Here is a 16,185-nt window from a genome sequence, read left to right as displayed (position 1 = left end):
GTTAAAGCTCGCTCAGTTAAGTCCATTACCGCAGGGTGCTGGCTGTGCAGCATCGATGCAGATTACAGAGATAAAACTTTAATGCCTAAACCCCCTCCTGCTCCACCTCAACCCCTGCTGTCCCCTCCGTCCGAGCCTCCCCTCAGCTCATCCACTCTCCCTCTGGACTCCTGAAGACACGGTGACCCATCAGCCAGCTGCCATGAAGACCGCTCTCGTCCTGCTGCTGCTCATCTCTCTGGCCTGCCACAGTAAGTTTTCTATGACACTGATACCGACACTGGAATTGGGCTTTTCAGCAGTGGGGAAGGATTTAGTTGATTAGCAGCTGGCAGACTGTTTGGTGAGAGGTTACAGAAGCACTGTGATTAATTTTCCAAAGGCCAGCACAAATTGAAACACTTTCCACATAAATCTGCCACAGATTTAAACTTGCAACGTGTCCATGATGTACATAGCAACTAAATCAGCAATAAATTCAGCCTGCATGGTGGAAAAATCCATACACTTGTGCAATCTAACAGCTCCTTGTGAGATATAGCAGCTTTGATTGTGTGCAGTCATAAATTTGAGCCATGTGTGGATTTCTGCTCAGAATAGCTGCAAGCGTGTGCAGGTGCGTGTGCAGGTGTGTGTGCGTGTGGATGCGCAGTGGGACAGACAGTTAGTAAGAACAGGTTGTGTGACTCCATGTTTACACCCGCCTGTGAATATGCATGCTCAGTCTCAAGTCAGGTGCTCTCTCTTGTTCTGTCTGTAAAGGCCACGCCCTCAAATGTCACACATGCGTGGCGTCCAATGAGGACGATTGCAACCGACAGGGCTCCACCTCCTGCCCTCAGTACGCCGACGCCTGCTCCACCATCACAGGACCCAGTGAGTAAATACTCACCCAGGAAACCATGCAACAGGAGTATGATTTGGTTGAATCCAGTATTGTAAAGGCCTCACTAGAGGTCAGCATAACACAGCTGCTCATGTCACAGAATCAAACCTCTGTCTTATTCTGTTTGTTTATGTGTGAGCGAGTGTGTGATCATGACGCCAGCCTCTCATTATTTGAGGTTGCTGGATGTCATCCCAGCAGTTTATGATAACCACAGACCCCTGTGTGCCCATATGTGTGTGTGTGAAGAAGAGTGAGAGTGTGGGAGGGAGTTCATTGGGTTCACAGCGTCATACCAAGTTAGCACACGGCCTTCAATCGCTTCAAAGCAACTTAAGTGTGAATGTCTGCCGCCGTCACGCGTCCCTCTCTGTCTCGCCCTCCCTCCAGACACCGTGATGAAGTCATGCACATACAAGAGTTTCTGCGACAAGGCTCACGGCAGCACCTCAGGAGCCAAGATGGAATGTTGTTTTGGCGACGACTGCAACGGGCCCCACAGGAGCCGCAGCCACGGGGACCACCACCACAGCGGTGCAGGGGCCCTGGCCTCCAGCCCCGTCATGCTGGTCACTGCCCTGCTGCTGCGTGTGGCCTTCAGTCAGCTGTGAGCACCTCCACCTCTCTTTCCCTGCAGTGATTCATCACCTCCTCCTCATCTGTTTAATCCAATCATTTGCTACGTTGTCCAAACATCCACCCTCTCCTCTTTGTCACTGTGCCCCTCAGAGATTTTTAACCCAGGTTTACAAAAAAAAAGGATTTTAGTTGTGGAGAGTTTCAGAAAACTGTTTCTGAAGACTGCTTTGGTGCACTGAAGGTCTGACCCAAAAATACAAGCTTCAAGTCAACGCCTTTTGTTGTGTCATTTTTTTTTTTATCATCATCAAAAACTTGAATAGCAGCATCATTATCTCTTATGGTATGTTCACTTTCAGGTCATGTAAAGTGGCACATGCATACAAAGTGAAGTGCACCTACCCATGACTCGGGTGTGGTTTTGGTAGGTGCTCGGGTGCCTCGGTGGGGAGCGTAGCGCACAGCTCGCTTGACACCATAGAACCACATTATTCACCTGTGTTGTTGTCATGGGGACCAGAATGGAAACTCTGAGTATTTTAACACCACAGTCTCAGCAAAATTTTGTGGTCACAGTGTGTTTAGTGCTCGAATTGTTCTTTTTTTTTTTTGTGCATGCAAGCTTGTCTGAATAAAGATACAATCACCCCCATACTTGTGTGTTTGTGTGTGGGTAAGATTGGCCTGGTGTGATATTTGACACCCCACACCTGACCTTTAAAAGCCAGAGAAAAGAAATGTGTGTTTATGTTGATGATGATTGTGAAAGCACACGTACAGTAGGGGGAAAACAGTCGATGATTTTTTAGTAGAAACAGAGGGGGCTCTGTGGAAACTTCAGGACTTCCTTCTGCAACTGTGTAACTTGAATCCTGTGCAGTCGCCACAGGATATGAAATCAGCGAGGTAAGTCTCCCTCCTCAGGCAGGTCATATGACACGCAACCACTTCCTCTTAACAGGCCACAAATTTTACCAAAAGAAAAAAACACAAACCCAGAATCACTCCTGTTCATGCAGATATCTCATATTTCAGCACTTATGAAGGTGACAGGCTTCGGCGAGGAAGACAGCACACGTGGGGAAACTGAAGCCAGACGTTAGTCTTGAAAGCAGGAGGTCAGGTCAGTTCCTCCTCCGAGCTCTCTTTCTATCTCTCAGGAGTTTCATCACAGGACTCGAGATGTGGTCACCTTTGTTTAAAGGTGGAAAAGCAGTGAAGCAACACTGAAGTACTGTATTTAAGTCGGTTACAGTCTGAGGTTCTTTACAATGTTTCCACGGAAAGCTGTACTTTTTACACTGCAGCCTTTGTCTGATGATGAAGCTGCTACTTTGCATGTTAAGAGTTTACATAAAACCATAAAATAAGCTCAGAAAATAAGATGCATTGCTTAGGTTTAAACCATGGTGTAGTTAAGCCAAGTATCACCTGGATACAGTATTAAAACACATGTTATTCTAGCACATTACCGTCTGACAGGGCCCACACCTGCACCAGTTGTAGCACTTGATTTTCTCCAGCAGCTTTGAGTCACAACCCTCAACCTCATCATGCTACCACTTGCTTACTAAGCAGCCTCTGAGGTTTCATGTGTTTTTTTTTTTCTCTCTGATGGTAAATAGAAACTGATTTATGTTTGAGCTATATTTGTTTGCTTTGCTCAGAGGTGTTGCTTCATGGTATTCACAATGGTTGTAAGGTCACTGGCTGTGCATGACGAAAGGGAATCTCAGACAGCCTTTGACCAAAGATCATTTTGGTAAAATTGTTCAGGCTGACCACTAAATAAGATGCAGCTAAAACAGAACAGCACATCAGCTTATTTTTTGCAGTGTTATAACCGTAAATCTTATTGGTTTGTATGTAGAAATGTGTTTTTCTGGGAGTATATTTGCATAAAACATCCTATTTGCACAAACAGAGGACAAGTAGCTGTGATTTCTGGGCTAAGATGTTAAAAAATGTTTTTAAAAAATAAACATTATGTAAGTAAACCTAACCTCCACATCTTTATTTACATTTAGTACAAATGTAACTACAAGACTAAGTTTTGCACCAACATTTAGAAGAAACACACAATTTAGAGAAACTGTAGCTGAAAATTTGTCATTTCCTTTTAAATCCTTAAGAACTTTTAGAGTTTGTTTGGGACTTCTTAAATCCTGGGCACGGCCCTGCTCTCCGTGGAGTACTTATACCGTTTGCTTTCCTACTGCTTCTTTAACACTTAAGATCTTTCAGTACAGGACGTTATGTTTTTTGGCATCACTGCTTTTGGCTCATCATGTCGCACCTGTCACACACTCACCTCACATGACATATTTCTGAATGACACTATTCTTCTCCGTGTTCCTGCTCATCCAGGTTTACACCTGGCTGACAATTCCATCTGTCATTTCTAAGTCTGATGAGTCTGATTCTGCTGCGTGTGTGCGTGAGTTTCTGTGTGCGCGTTTGACCCACTTCTCAGGTTGCCACCTGAGAGAAGAGCTAACGTCTGACATGCAGCTGCTGCGCGCGGTTTATTTCATTTTGTAAAAAAGCTTGAGTAAAAAGCGCACAAGCTGCTAATAGACCAATTTCAGGAAGAGCCTCGTGCCGCATCGCTTATCCTGTTCGAATAACAGCAAAGCAGCTGAGCTCTGATTAGTTCCTCTTGTCAGAGCGAAGCAGCAGAGCAGAGGAGGAGGAGGACCCGGCCGGAGCTGAGAGGACGCATAGATCACATCCGGGGCTGGTTTATTCTAATAACGAAACGTCCAACCCGGAAAAAAGTCAGGTCTTCTGTAATCCGATCACACAAACAAACAGACGGCCGTGAAGGAGTGAGGTGCACACCGGCTTTGTTAACGTACTCTGATTGTAAAAGTGGTTAAAACTTAAAAGTACCATGCGCCAAAGCGTTTGCCAAACTCGGGTGTCTCCTCTCTGCTTCGGAGCCGTGCGGGGCGCTGGCTGTGGCGCACACTGACTCTCCACAGCGGGTAAGTAGTCAGTCGACAGTGGCACTTTCTGTCTGTGTGTGTGTGTGCGTGCGTGTGCGTGTTTGTGCGTGTTGCCCCATGCCTGTGTGTGATGGCACAGTACGGTAGGTGTGGCAGGCCGTTGAGTCGTCGGATCTGGTGAGTCAGTGCAGGTCATCTGAGCAGAACTAATGCAACGTCTGTCAGGTGTCGCTGAGTAATTCTGCCGGATCACATTTTAAACTTTTCACTGCGCGCGCATCATCAGGCTCCAGACGCGCACGCTCGTGGTGTTGAAAGCTGTCATCCGGCGGCGTGAGGCGCGTGCCTGCGCCCCTGCAGATGTGGTTGAACTGTGAAAATCCAGATGTCACCTGAAAGCAGCGACGCAACGTTTGGACCTTAAAACGTGAGAAAACGCCTGTCACAGCTAAGATAACGTCTACACGTTGCCTTTTTTGTCCAACCAGCTGCCCAGACCTCCAAAATATTCAGTTTCAGGTCCAATTTTCAGGTATTTCATCTGAGTAATCCTCCCTTGTGCTACTTTCTGTTTCCATTCCACCGCATTTCAGAGGGAAATATTGTACTTTTTGCTCCACTGCACTTGTTTCACTTTTCAATAGTACTTTTCAAATGACGTTTTATACATTATAAAACATATGATGGCTGTATGACAGTTGGGGGGGGGGGGGGGTGATAACTTAGGAAATAACAGTAACATACCCCTCCCCTTTTTGTGACCCCCTTGTTGTTTAAATTAGCTTTACCTGCAAAAGTGAGGTAACACCTCCATGTTAATGCATTAATAATATCAATAATGTTCCACCACTGGCAATTTATCCTCAAGCTCAAATGATTAATCAGTTATTAGGATAGTGATTGATTTTCAGTCAGTGGATCGGTTGATTCAGCTCTAAGATAAATGGGTACAACCTGCCGTGGCTTTAGAGGGACCAGCCACATGGTGCTACAGTTTGGGCTTAAAATTGTTAAACCTCTACGTTACAAACTGGGGGCATGTTTGAAAGAGGCGTTTCCTGAGCAGGGAGGGTCTAAACGAGCTTGACTCAAAGTCAAAGAGATCTTGGCTTGTTTTCTGCGTTCATTCTTTTGTTTTTGTGCCTCTCACAAGTCCCCAAACTTTACAGAAATTCACTGGAAACTTGCTGGAGTGTACGATGAGTTTGAATCAGTTTCTGCGAGTTAGAAAAGAGGTTACAGAAATAAAGCAGATGTGTTACTGTGTGTAGGTGGGTTTCACTTCACTGCCCTGGATGTGGTGAAAGACGATGACTGATATTCTCTGCTGTGATCTGCACACCGTGTTCTGTCATCGTTCACACAAACTCTAAATAATGCATGTGCGTGTGTGATCCTGCTGCATTTCAAAGCCGCACAATGAATGATGAATGATATTTATTGGTAAAGTTTTGCCATAGATGCCACGGCCTCACCGCTGCTTCTCCCTGTAATGGTTACACCAGATGTTTTCTGATACCCAAAATGGTTTGTGTGAGTGTGAGTGTGAGTGTGTGTGTGTGTGTGTGTGTGTGTGTGTGTGTGTGTGTGTGTGGGGTGTGCCAGTCTGAGCGTTGCTATCTGTGTGACCTCTGCGGCATCATTTTGACTTTTCCGTTACACCCAGAGCTTCTGCACACTTCTGAATGGCTTGTATGTTTGACCTGTTTCAATAGCAAACTGTTGCACGTCCGATGCATCAGCAGCACGGCCCACCGCTTTTCAAAGCAGTTTCAAAATGAAGCACGCAATCAAAAATAGTTTGACAGGAGTTCCACCGGCGCAGTGACGATCTGTTGTTATTTCTCTGTGTTCGTCTGTGCTTTGTTGCATTACGTGTGGCAGCGCTTTCATGGAAATTTTGATAATTTCCATCTCTTGAGTGCCAAGACGGTCCTGTAAAAGCACTGGCAGAGAGCTCAGCCATTCAGTCCTGATTATATATTTTATATGACTGTCACTTAGCATATAATTTTTGCTCTTATATAAAAAAATCAGTCACAGATGTGGCCTTGTTAGCCAACATATTACCTTTGTGGCCACATCACATTCAATTAATATAAATATATATAAATTCAAGTATGGGGAAAAGAGGTCTTATGCAAAGGAAAGTGTGCAGAAAGCCTGCATTCATCTGACGGTGTTCGGTTTATCATTGTGATTATTTCATGTTTACTTTGCAGAGATGCAACAGTGGAGGGACTGAGAGGAGGACGAGATTATAAAATAGAGCTCTCACTGTGCCAGAGGTCCCCGTGACTCCCCCCAAACAATAAAAAAGCACTTTTATGTACAGCTGTCCTCTATGGATGAAGTTCTGCTGGAAAGCAAACACTATTGAATTCTCCTCAGCGTACCTGAGTGTCTGAGCTGCACGAGTGTTGAGAAGTCAGTCAGCAGCTCAGTGATTCACATGCATGGCATCATCTTAATGAATACATCTCACCAGCTCCCTCCCCCCTTTCCTCTCCTCTTTTTTCCCCTCTCCCCCCTCCCTCTCCTCTCTCTTCTCTGGCCAGTGGAAATGTGCGTGTGTGCAGATCTTGAGTGCAGTCTGTAATTTTTGGCTGTGGTGGAGGGCCTCAGCTCAGCCTCGGGCTTCAGGGTTTGCTGCTCAGCCTCAATCACGTCACATGAAAAACTGCTGAGAGCGAGTGGGTCTCTTTCTTTCTGTGTGTGTGTGTGTGTGTGTGTGTGTGTGTATCTGAACAGTAAATGAAAGATGGTTTATGCTCCACATCTGCCTGTCCCTGCCCATCTGTCTTATGAGTCTGTCTCCTTCTGTTGCTCCCCTTTGCCTCTTATTGTCCATCTGACTTGAGTGTCTGTCTGTCTGTCTGTCTGTCTGTCTGTCTGTCCGTCTGTCTGTCCCAGTGATATGTGATAGCAGCAGCATGCCGTACGTGGACCGGCTGAACCGTGTATGTGGCTTCCTGGACATCGAGGAGAAGGAGAGCAGCTGCCGCTTCCAGAGACGATACTTCATCCTGGACACGCAGGGAAATGCTCTGCTGTGGTATATGGACAACCCTCAGGTGCTCCACACATACATGCATGACACCAACTTGCACAAACAGCACGAGGAAGTGAAATTGACCAATAGGAGCCGCGTAACCTTGGACTCTGAGCCAATGACGGGTCTGTGTGTTTGTGTTTGTGCATGCAGAACCTGCCCAGTGGAGCCAGCTTTGTTGGCAGCCTGAAACTAACCTACATCTCTAAGGTAAACCGCCGCCTGTCATTTCACTTTGCTGCGGGTTGTCCTTACATAATGTCCCATGAACTCTACGCATGTCTGAGCGCTGCGGACGCAGGAATTCACAGAGCGCACAAATAGAAACATGCAAATAGGGTGCGCAGATAGAGCCGATCGGAGTTATCTGTAGTCACATGCAGAAGCAGACTTTGTGAAGTTTTCCAGATGTCAGCGCTCGCTGAGCTAACCAGAGATAATGACATCTGGCTTCACTGCTCTGCAGCACTGACAGCTCCTCCCTGGACACTCACAGAGACGTCAAAGATATGAAATGTCTCTCTTCCCCTCATGTCTTCTGTCCTTTCCTTTTGTCTCCTCATTTCATTTTGTCTCCTCTCCTTTGGTTTCCTGTACCTATATCTCCTCTCCTTTTGTCTGTTCTCCTTTTTTCTGCCCTTCTCCCCTTTGGTCCCTCCTTTTGTCACCTCTTTTTTTTTGTTCTTTCATCCCCTCTGTTCTCCTCTTGTCTCCTCTCCTGTCCTTTGTCTCCTCCTTTTGTCTCCTTTCCTTTGGTTTCCTCTCCTTATATCTCCTCTCTTTTTGCTGCTTCTCTTTCGATCTCCTCTCCTTTTGTCTCCTCCTCCCTCCTTTTGTCTCTTGTCGGCTCCGTTCGTCTCCTTTTGTTTTTGTCTTCTTCATATTTCTCTCCTCTCCTCTTGTCTCCTCTCTCCTCCTCTTCTCAGGTGAATGAAGCGACAGCGAAACAAAAGCCGAAGACAGAGTTCTGCTTCGGTGAGTTTTTTCGGGGACATGCTGAGTCGCCCTTATGCAGCCACGTGATGAACTGATATAACTCGTGGACATTCATGAATTTGATGTCTATTTTCGCAGTCATCAATGCGGTTTCGAGGCGGTACTTCCTCCAAGCCAACGATGTGACTGACATGAGGGACTGGGTGGCTGCTCTCAACAAGGCCAGCAAGATCACTGTGAGTGCAACACGCACACATGCACACATGCACACACACACACAATATTATAACCGGATATCTCTGTCTAATGTGAAAAAGCTGAGTTAGCAGTTATTGATTAGGGATTTGTTTCCACCTGAGCGCAGGAAGCTCCTGTTTGCATGGTGTGACTTCAACCAGTTTGGTCTGGGAGGACACTGCCCACAAATACCCTGTCACACACTTGGTGAATGAGGAAATTGTGAATGTGCATGAATGTGAGCGATAACACACACGTCATTGTGGTGGAGGTGTTGAAACACTGTTGTGAGTGTGTAATTGACATGACATGTACGTTCATTTTGCACATTTGCATGATATTTGCGAGATGACGGACCTCGACAGACAGATGTCTCATGGTGGCAGATGACAGGAGAGCGTTTCTCTTCTTCTCTCACCTGCACACTGACACAGGAAGCAGCGCTTCACTCTCTCTCTTTCACTTCCCCTTTGATAGGAGGGCTTCTCTGCCGCCTTTTCTCAGCTTCCTTGGCCTCAATGAACGCTTTAGTAAAAGGTGCTTCCTGAAGCAGAGTGGACCTGATGTGAGCGCAGGAATGAAAGTGAAGGACTGACGAATGAAATTCACAGAGATACTCACAGAAAGACAAAAGTCCTTCACATGATGTTTCTGTTGTTATTTTGTTTTCTCCCGACACATTAGAGGGTGGAAGAGTTGAGATATTTGCCATTTATTGTTTGTTATGATATTGTTTTTGCCATTTCAGCATTAATTGGCAGCTTATAGTGAAACATAGACATGAAATCTCTGCAGCGCCTCCTCTCACCAGGATGTCTCTCATCATACATTTTTAGCATTTGATTTATTTGAGATATTTTACTATATTTTCCTTTGCTTGACCCTTGTGGATTTTTGTGAATCTGGCAACACTAAAGGCACCTCAGGTTTACATATTTTACAAGAGCAAGATGAGACACGGCAGCAGCAATGAAGGCGAATGGAAAAATAAACAGGAAAAGAAATGTAGAAACTTCTGTTTGAACTGTGAACTTCATTAGTCAGCATATAGTTTATATTTCAAGTGCCTCAGAGGCCTTTTATTTTACTGTGTTTGGTTCTGAATACAGAGTTTATGGATAAATAACAGTCCAATCACTGTTACAACAATACGTTTCCTTAGCATTTCTCAATGAAACAGATGACCTGTGCTAACCCATGAGCTCGCTTGTGACTGCTGATTCTGCTCTCACCGCCTCGACTGTTTTTTGCCGTTAACAGAAGTTAACGGTTCATTGTTTGTGTGGAGCCGCATTAGGCGTTACCATGGTAACAACTACCCCTCCCTGGGGCCATGTTGGAACAGTTAATACAATCAATCAACGTTTACACTGTTACAGAGAGTTACAGAGAGTAAATAAAACAATTGCATTGTATTATACCCATCACAATAACATTACATCAATTCATTTGCACATCTACACTGTAAAAAAAATCACTCAATACTAATTTTGCCAGCCTGTTTTTACTCTTTAATTGCTCCTTAAAACCTTTTTAGCTACATTTTTTCATACATGACAGACTGTTCCTTTGACATATGTCTAAACTCACCTTGTTCTTCTTGTTTGATCTCTATCTGTTGGTGACAGCTGCCTGGTAAACGATACTAAAATTGAAACACACAAACTGTCTTGGATGCTCTCATGCAGAACACATTACAGTTGCACTGTTGCAGCATGGAGACTCCCACTGGGACTTTACCCTCTAAGCTCCTCTTGTTAATGTCAAGCTAGTTAATGTTGTCCACCCTGTTGCTGTGCTTTCAGGTTCCTAAGTCTGGCCCTGCACCTCTAAGGTCCGATGTGACCGCGGTAATCAGTGACACTCAGGGGGGGAAGAGGCAGCAGGCCTACAAGACGGAGATCATCGGTGGCGTGGTGGTGCACACTCCCATCCAGGTACTGAAGAGGAAGCTGTGTTTACCGTGATGATGTCAGGGGTGACAGTGATGATGCTGGCAGGAGCGGCTTGCGTTAATGAGCATTGTTTTTATCTGATACTGAGCTGGCTCTCCGTCTCCACAACCACTTAGTGTGCAAACTGATATCTGATGTTTTTTGAAGATGGTGCTTGTGTGATTGTAACAGTGATAGTGAAGTCGGTTATGATGAAATGTTTCAGAATGAGGGTGAAGAGACAGAAGGGAGAGAGAAGAAAGGCACCAGGCCCGGCGTGCTGAGGTGGGGTTACTGCGTCAAACAGGGCAATGTGGTGAGTACCCAGCTGCTTATCACTGATTAACTCTGCGTTATAACCCTGTGGATAAAATAGCTGCATGTGGAAACTGAAACGTGTGTGTGTGTGTGTGTGTGTGTGTGTTTCAGAGGAAGAGCTGGAAGAGGAGGTTTTTCACCCTGGATGACAATGCAGTCAGTTACTACAAGTCAGAGATGGTGAGGAGCCAGCCTTTTTGTGTTTCCTCTCACATGTTGATGTTTTTTGTGTGACTGTGCTCTTTGTCCCGCCATGGCTGAATTGTGCAAACGTATGTCTCAGGATAAGGAGCCTCTCCGAGCTATTCCACTAAGGGACATTCAGAAGGTCCATGAGTGTCTCGTCAAGTCAGGGTGAGTCAAATGTGAATCACCCAGTCAGATTCTCCCACCACTTTACTTTCTCTCCGGCTGGTTAGCTCTGTTTTAAACATACTGTGTACAAATATTTGGATAAGAACAGTTCCCACTGTGAACAGATACGAACAGCGTCCATGTTAACTTACTTTTTAAAAACAAATAAGACTGATATTCAGACATTCACAGAGGTTTATCTTCGATTCTTCTTGATCATTTCCCTTCAGATTAGTTGTTCAGTGTAGGATGAAGCGTGACTCATGTTGCACAGGAGTTAGTTTCAACCTCATAATCTATCGATCAATAATCTATGAAGCCTGGCACCGTGCACAACTTCACAGTAGATGGAAACTGATAGGGTGAAGTTAGGGAGCGTCTCAAAAGTGCAAAATGGCAAGAGAGATTTTTCATTTGGGCCATCTACTGCATGCACAATGAACTGCTTTGGCTCATGTTTTAGCTTCATCTTAGACACTTTGAGCCAACTTTACATTAACCTGGACCTCCTATTATTTACACAACCTCCATTTTTTAAAGACAAATCACACAACATGAGCCGGTGCAGTTCTGACGTGTGTTTTCCCACTTTAAAACCTCCCATTCTGTTTCCCCGAACAGTTACACACCTAATAATTTGACTCAGTTCAAACTTACCTTTCAGTGACAAATAATTGTTTATTATTTGATTAACTTAGGCACATGATTGACTTCTACATATAAGGAGTTTAAATGACAGTAGCAAAGATCTGAACACAGAAAACGAGGCAGTCTTGACAATAGAAAACTGGGCTGGTCACTTCTTGTACAGATACAGACATTTTTGTGTATTTTCTTATATCTGCAGTACCATTTCTATCGCCCCCACCCCCCCACCCCCTTTAGCTACTGTTTAACCCAGCATGATCATTGTCCTCCATGTGCGTCCATCAGGGATCTCCTGCTGAGAGACAACCTGTTCGAGATCATCACCAGCTCCCGAACCTTCTACATTCAGGTACAATGCTGTTTACCTGTTATACCAGCCAATGAGAAGCTTCGTTCCTGACAGGTATCTTTAGACACGTGAGCTGAACCGTGTGAGGACGTTGATCAGACACACCCTGTGCTCTCAGAGCAGAGAGGCTCTGTATTCCAGGTGTATCCGTCCTGATGTTTTGCGCTGCTGTTCTGTGAATGCTCTGCTGCTGATGTGTAGCACGGCCGCGCGAGAAGTTTGTTTTTGTGAAACGGGCACAGTCGTCTGTAACCATAACAACAATAACATCCTGCCCGCCGCCCCCCTGGGAGAACAGCTGACTGAGACGAGGGGGGCGGATCGGATGGGAAGTGCTGGGAGAGAGACAGGGGCTGCAAACACGAGCACTTTTATTTTTGTCTGTGCAAGAAAAAAAAAAGGAAGCGTGACAGATATTTAGTAAACTGAAACAAACAACACATAAACAAAAATAGATTGAGAAGAGTTCGTTATCAGAGCGGAAACCTGAGTGAAAAGTCAACAGCAAAAATTCAAAATGGAATTTATGATTAGATTTACATAATCATAAATTACACACAGTAACAAGGAAAATAAAATGCCCATAACAATCTCTGAAATTGCTTGTTCTGTCTGACTCACAGATATTTTCGAGTTTAATATTACAGAAATTAGCAAATCTTCACACTGAGGAGGCTCAAACCAGTTTGACTTCAAAGAGTTTTTAACTGATTATAAGTGTCTCAGTTTAATAGTGATGCCTGTTTATGACTTCATAAGCAAACGAGACCGTCAGCGAGAAGATTGGCTGCTTCTTCTAAGTTATTCTTAATGCTTTTCACTGAATTCAATTCCCCACGAAATCAGTCAAAATGATCTACAGCACGCAGACCAGAGCAGCTGACGCTAACATTTTCCCAGGCGAAGTTTGACAGCGAGTGATCCATCAGGCAGTTAAAAGGAAGCAGGAGGAGATTTTTCTTTAGAGAGTTGTATTTTTGCCGTTGTGTTTAGTGGTTATGGCTGACACTGAAGCAGCATCAGCCAATAGAAGAAGAAAAGAACTGACTGAAGGACAAAAAAAAGCAGAGATGGACAGTGATCGAGCACAAAGACACCTTGTTCGGTCACTCCACAGATGAAGAGAGTTGTGGGATTTGAAAGGATTTGAAGCTGATCCTGAACTGGCCCTCTTCCTCTTCCTCTTCCTCTTTTTAAAAGAGAGCCTTTTAAATATATATTTTAGATATTTGTAAACGAGCTGGGCACTGCAGGTTTTGGTCAACTCCACTCAAACCAGAGTACATGGTGCCTTTGTTAGGGACTATTTTCAGCAGCGGATTAATATGAGTTGACTAAATACTGAGTATTTATGAGGGCAGGTATGAGACTCAAAACAAACTGCAAAAGCCAAATTTGTTGTATTGAAGGAACATTTAAATAAGCGCGATGATATGGCTCATTCATGTTTTTTTAATAGTTGTTGGACATGTTTTTCTCAGTGAGCAGTGAGCTGCATCAGGCTTTGACTACACAAACAATACCTGTGAGCAGGATCAGTTCTTTTGTTGCTTTTGGTCTTGTCATGAGATTTGCTGACAGTAAGACAAGTGTGGACTATCTCTGGATTAGCCGCTCTTAGAAAATGTGAAAAAAGCACAATAGGTCAATCCACTACAGCACACCGCCATGATTGTGCAAAGCTTTATCCTCTGCTCATGTTTCTCTGTAGACAGACTCTCCAGAGGAGATGCACGGCTGGATCAGGGACATTGAGATGAAGATCCAAGACTTCAGAGGTCCCCCGAAGGTAACAACAACTTTTGTCTCCCCCGTAACACAAAAAAACCCCAAAATATCCTTCAATCCCTTCTGTCTCTATGTTCTTGGTGAGGGGAAACTCTCAATGAGAAAGACTGATGTGAGTTTCTCTCTCTTTGCAGGGTTTCTCGTTCAAACGTGCGTCCTCTTACTATCGAAGTCACAACGCCTCCTCAGCGTCTCGGGGTCAACACAGCGATGAGCGCAGACCTGTGCTGGTCAAGTCCTGCTCCGTGGCCCCGGGCTGGCAGCCCTGGATGCCCGTCCCCCCGTGTGAGCCGTCCATCCTGGACGCAGAGGACGAAGACAGTGCTTTCAGCTCCGTGCCCACCTTGCCTTCTCTCTCCTCTTCCTCCACCTCCTCCTCCACCTCGTCCTCCTCCAACTCCCTCTCCACCCCGACCCCTTGCCCCACCGTGCCTCCAGCAGCTTCAGGCAGCGGACTGGGGATCCTCACGGCGTCCGGAGACGTGGCGAGCGAGCGTCGGAGGCACCGCTCGCAGCCTCAGCCTCACACCGGCTGCAGCTTCCCCTTCAGCCTGGACGACGACAGCATCCGGACCACAGACGTCTAGTTCAGCGAAGTCTGTCCAGACCCCTGAGTGGACTTCAGTGTTGGTATCTGCTTTAAAATGAATGTGACTGGTAATAATAGTATTCCCTGCTAATGAAGTGACACTGTGACCATCTGCCTCAATGCCATGACATGAGATTGGGGCCCCCTGCTGGTCTTATGGCTGTATTGCAGACGAAGGCTGCACCCAGCTGGAAAGGGAGCGAGGGCCGCAGCGTTTGTTGTTCACAGGACTGTGAAGAAGTACGACGGAGTGTTTTTAGTGCAACTTCCTCTGAAAACTTGAATAATATCGTTAATAATTGTTCTTGCAGACAAATGATGGCACATGCTTTGGATCTGTTGCACTTGGCTCCCACCAGAGATGTAACCCTGTCATCACAGACGTGTCCTCACCCCTGCTAGAAGTATTCACAAACACGTGTTTAAAGGCATTTTAACACATTAGTATCCATAATTTTTATATTCAAGCTTATGTTCACTAAATACTTTAAAATCATTTTGGGTTTCTTTTAAGCCCAGCAGTGTTTTCTCTCTCTTTCTTCCTGAGATGCACAGTCTGTAAAAAGCCGCACACCAACTTACCTTCATTAATAATTAACAAGCATTTTATTACTAACATCTAATCAGGTGTGTGGGGGAAAGTGTCCTGCAGGTCTCATAAAAAAGGTACATGCACTCGCATGGCAACTGACTGAGGGCTGCTGTTGGTTTTAGCTGGTGCAGACAGAGAATAAGGAGTTAGCAGCAGGTTTTATGTGTTCGCACTATGTTTGAAAAAGGAGGTTTTTAATACTTGGCTTCAAGATCAATTGTCGGTAAACTGTGACTCCTTTTTTACAGGGTACCATAATAATACAGCAGTGTTTCAGTGGTACTCGTTAGTAGAATGTACTGCCAGCATCAAAGTACAGCTGATCAGCTGGTTGACTGCTTTGTAAATGTGATTTTCTTACTGCAGCATTATGTGGGGAAAACGTGCCACTACTTCTGGTAATTTAATTGTAATTCCGCACTTTGCTTTTTCTCATTTGTACTTGTGTTTGTTTTTTTTTGTTTGTTTTTTTTGTCACAGCTTTCAAAGCAGATATTGCAGCTTCCTCTGAGATGAGGCCTCAGATACTTTGTGTACTTTGTGTTCTTACACTAGTAGTCTCAGCCCTTCTCGGGTTCACCTCAAGGCTCCATTGATGTGGTACCATGTTCGTGTCTGTTTCCGTTTTCTGAAGCTGTGTGCACTCGTCTGCCTGCGTATATTGTTAATTTTCTTTCTTGTACATTAAATGATGCCTTTTATTTGTCTTGCTTGGCTTGTCTTTGATCAACCCTTTCATAGTTCATAGCTGGTGGCAGTTTGACTTTTCACACTCTGCCATCTAGTGGCCGGTCTGCATTTTACACCAAACTAACTTTGAAGACTTTCATAAATTGTCTTTTGATATCAAGCGATGGCTGAAAGACTTTTAAAGTTTTATCTGTGTTTTCTCCACGTGCATAAATGTCCAACTGCCAGACATGCAGAGGGCCACAGCCGACGTATTTGACCTTTAACACTGTCACCTTAAACACA

At 44.9% G+C, this 16,185-nt stretch overlaps 2 protein-coding genes across 3 annotated transcripts; both read left to right on the top strand.

Moving 5' to 3' along the window:
- Nucleotides 1–108: 108 nt before the first annotated feature.
- LOC143320352 (uncharacterized) lies at nt 109–3,462 on the top strand. Of its 2 annotated transcripts, none has more exons than XM_076729892.1 (3): nt 109–251; nt 763–876; nt 1,277–3,462. In XM_076729892.1, exons 1-3 carry the CDS (start codon nt 203–205, stop codon nt 1,495–1,497), a joined length of 384 nt encoding a protein of 127 aa, XP_076586007.1. In that variant the 5' UTR covers nt 109–202; the 3' UTR covers nt 1,498–3,462. The 2 variants fall into 2 exon arrangements, with proteins under 2 accessions (XP_076586007.1, XP_076586006.1); XM_076729891.1 differs by having other exon boundaries at nt 123–251; nt 736–876.
- Nucleotides 3,463–4,214: 752 nt separating this feature from the next.
- On the top strand, nt 4,215–15,911 carry plekha2 (pleckstrin homology domain containing A2). The gene is made up of 12 exons (XM_076731721.1): nt 4,215–4,452; nt 7,327–7,487; nt 7,619–7,675; nt 8,392–8,440; nt 8,540–8,637; nt 10,444–10,575; nt 10,799–10,888; nt 11,002–11,070; nt 11,174–11,244; nt 12,178–12,241; nt 13,953–14,030; nt 14,164–15,911. The coding sequence occupies exons 2-12, from the start codon at nt 7,347–7,349 to the stop codon at nt 14,614–14,616; spliced, it is 1,302 nt and encodes a 433-aa protein (XP_076587836.1). The 5' UTR covers nt 4,215–4,452; nt 7,327–7,346; the 3' UTR covers nt 14,617–15,911.
- The last annotated feature ends 274 nt before the right edge of the window (nt 15,912–16,185 follow it).

Source organism: Chaetodon auriga, chromosome 5 (genome assembly GCF_051107435.1).
Source record: "Chaetodon auriga isolate fChaAug3 chromosome 5, fChaAug3.hap1, whole genome shotgun sequence".
In the NCBI taxonomy this organism is placed as follows: Eukaryota; Metazoa; Chordata; class Actinopteri; order Chaetodontiformes; family Chaetodontidae; genus Chaetodon; species Chaetodon auriga.
Note: the sequence above shows the minus strand (reverse complement) of the source record. Positions and strands in the feature narration are given on the sequence as shown.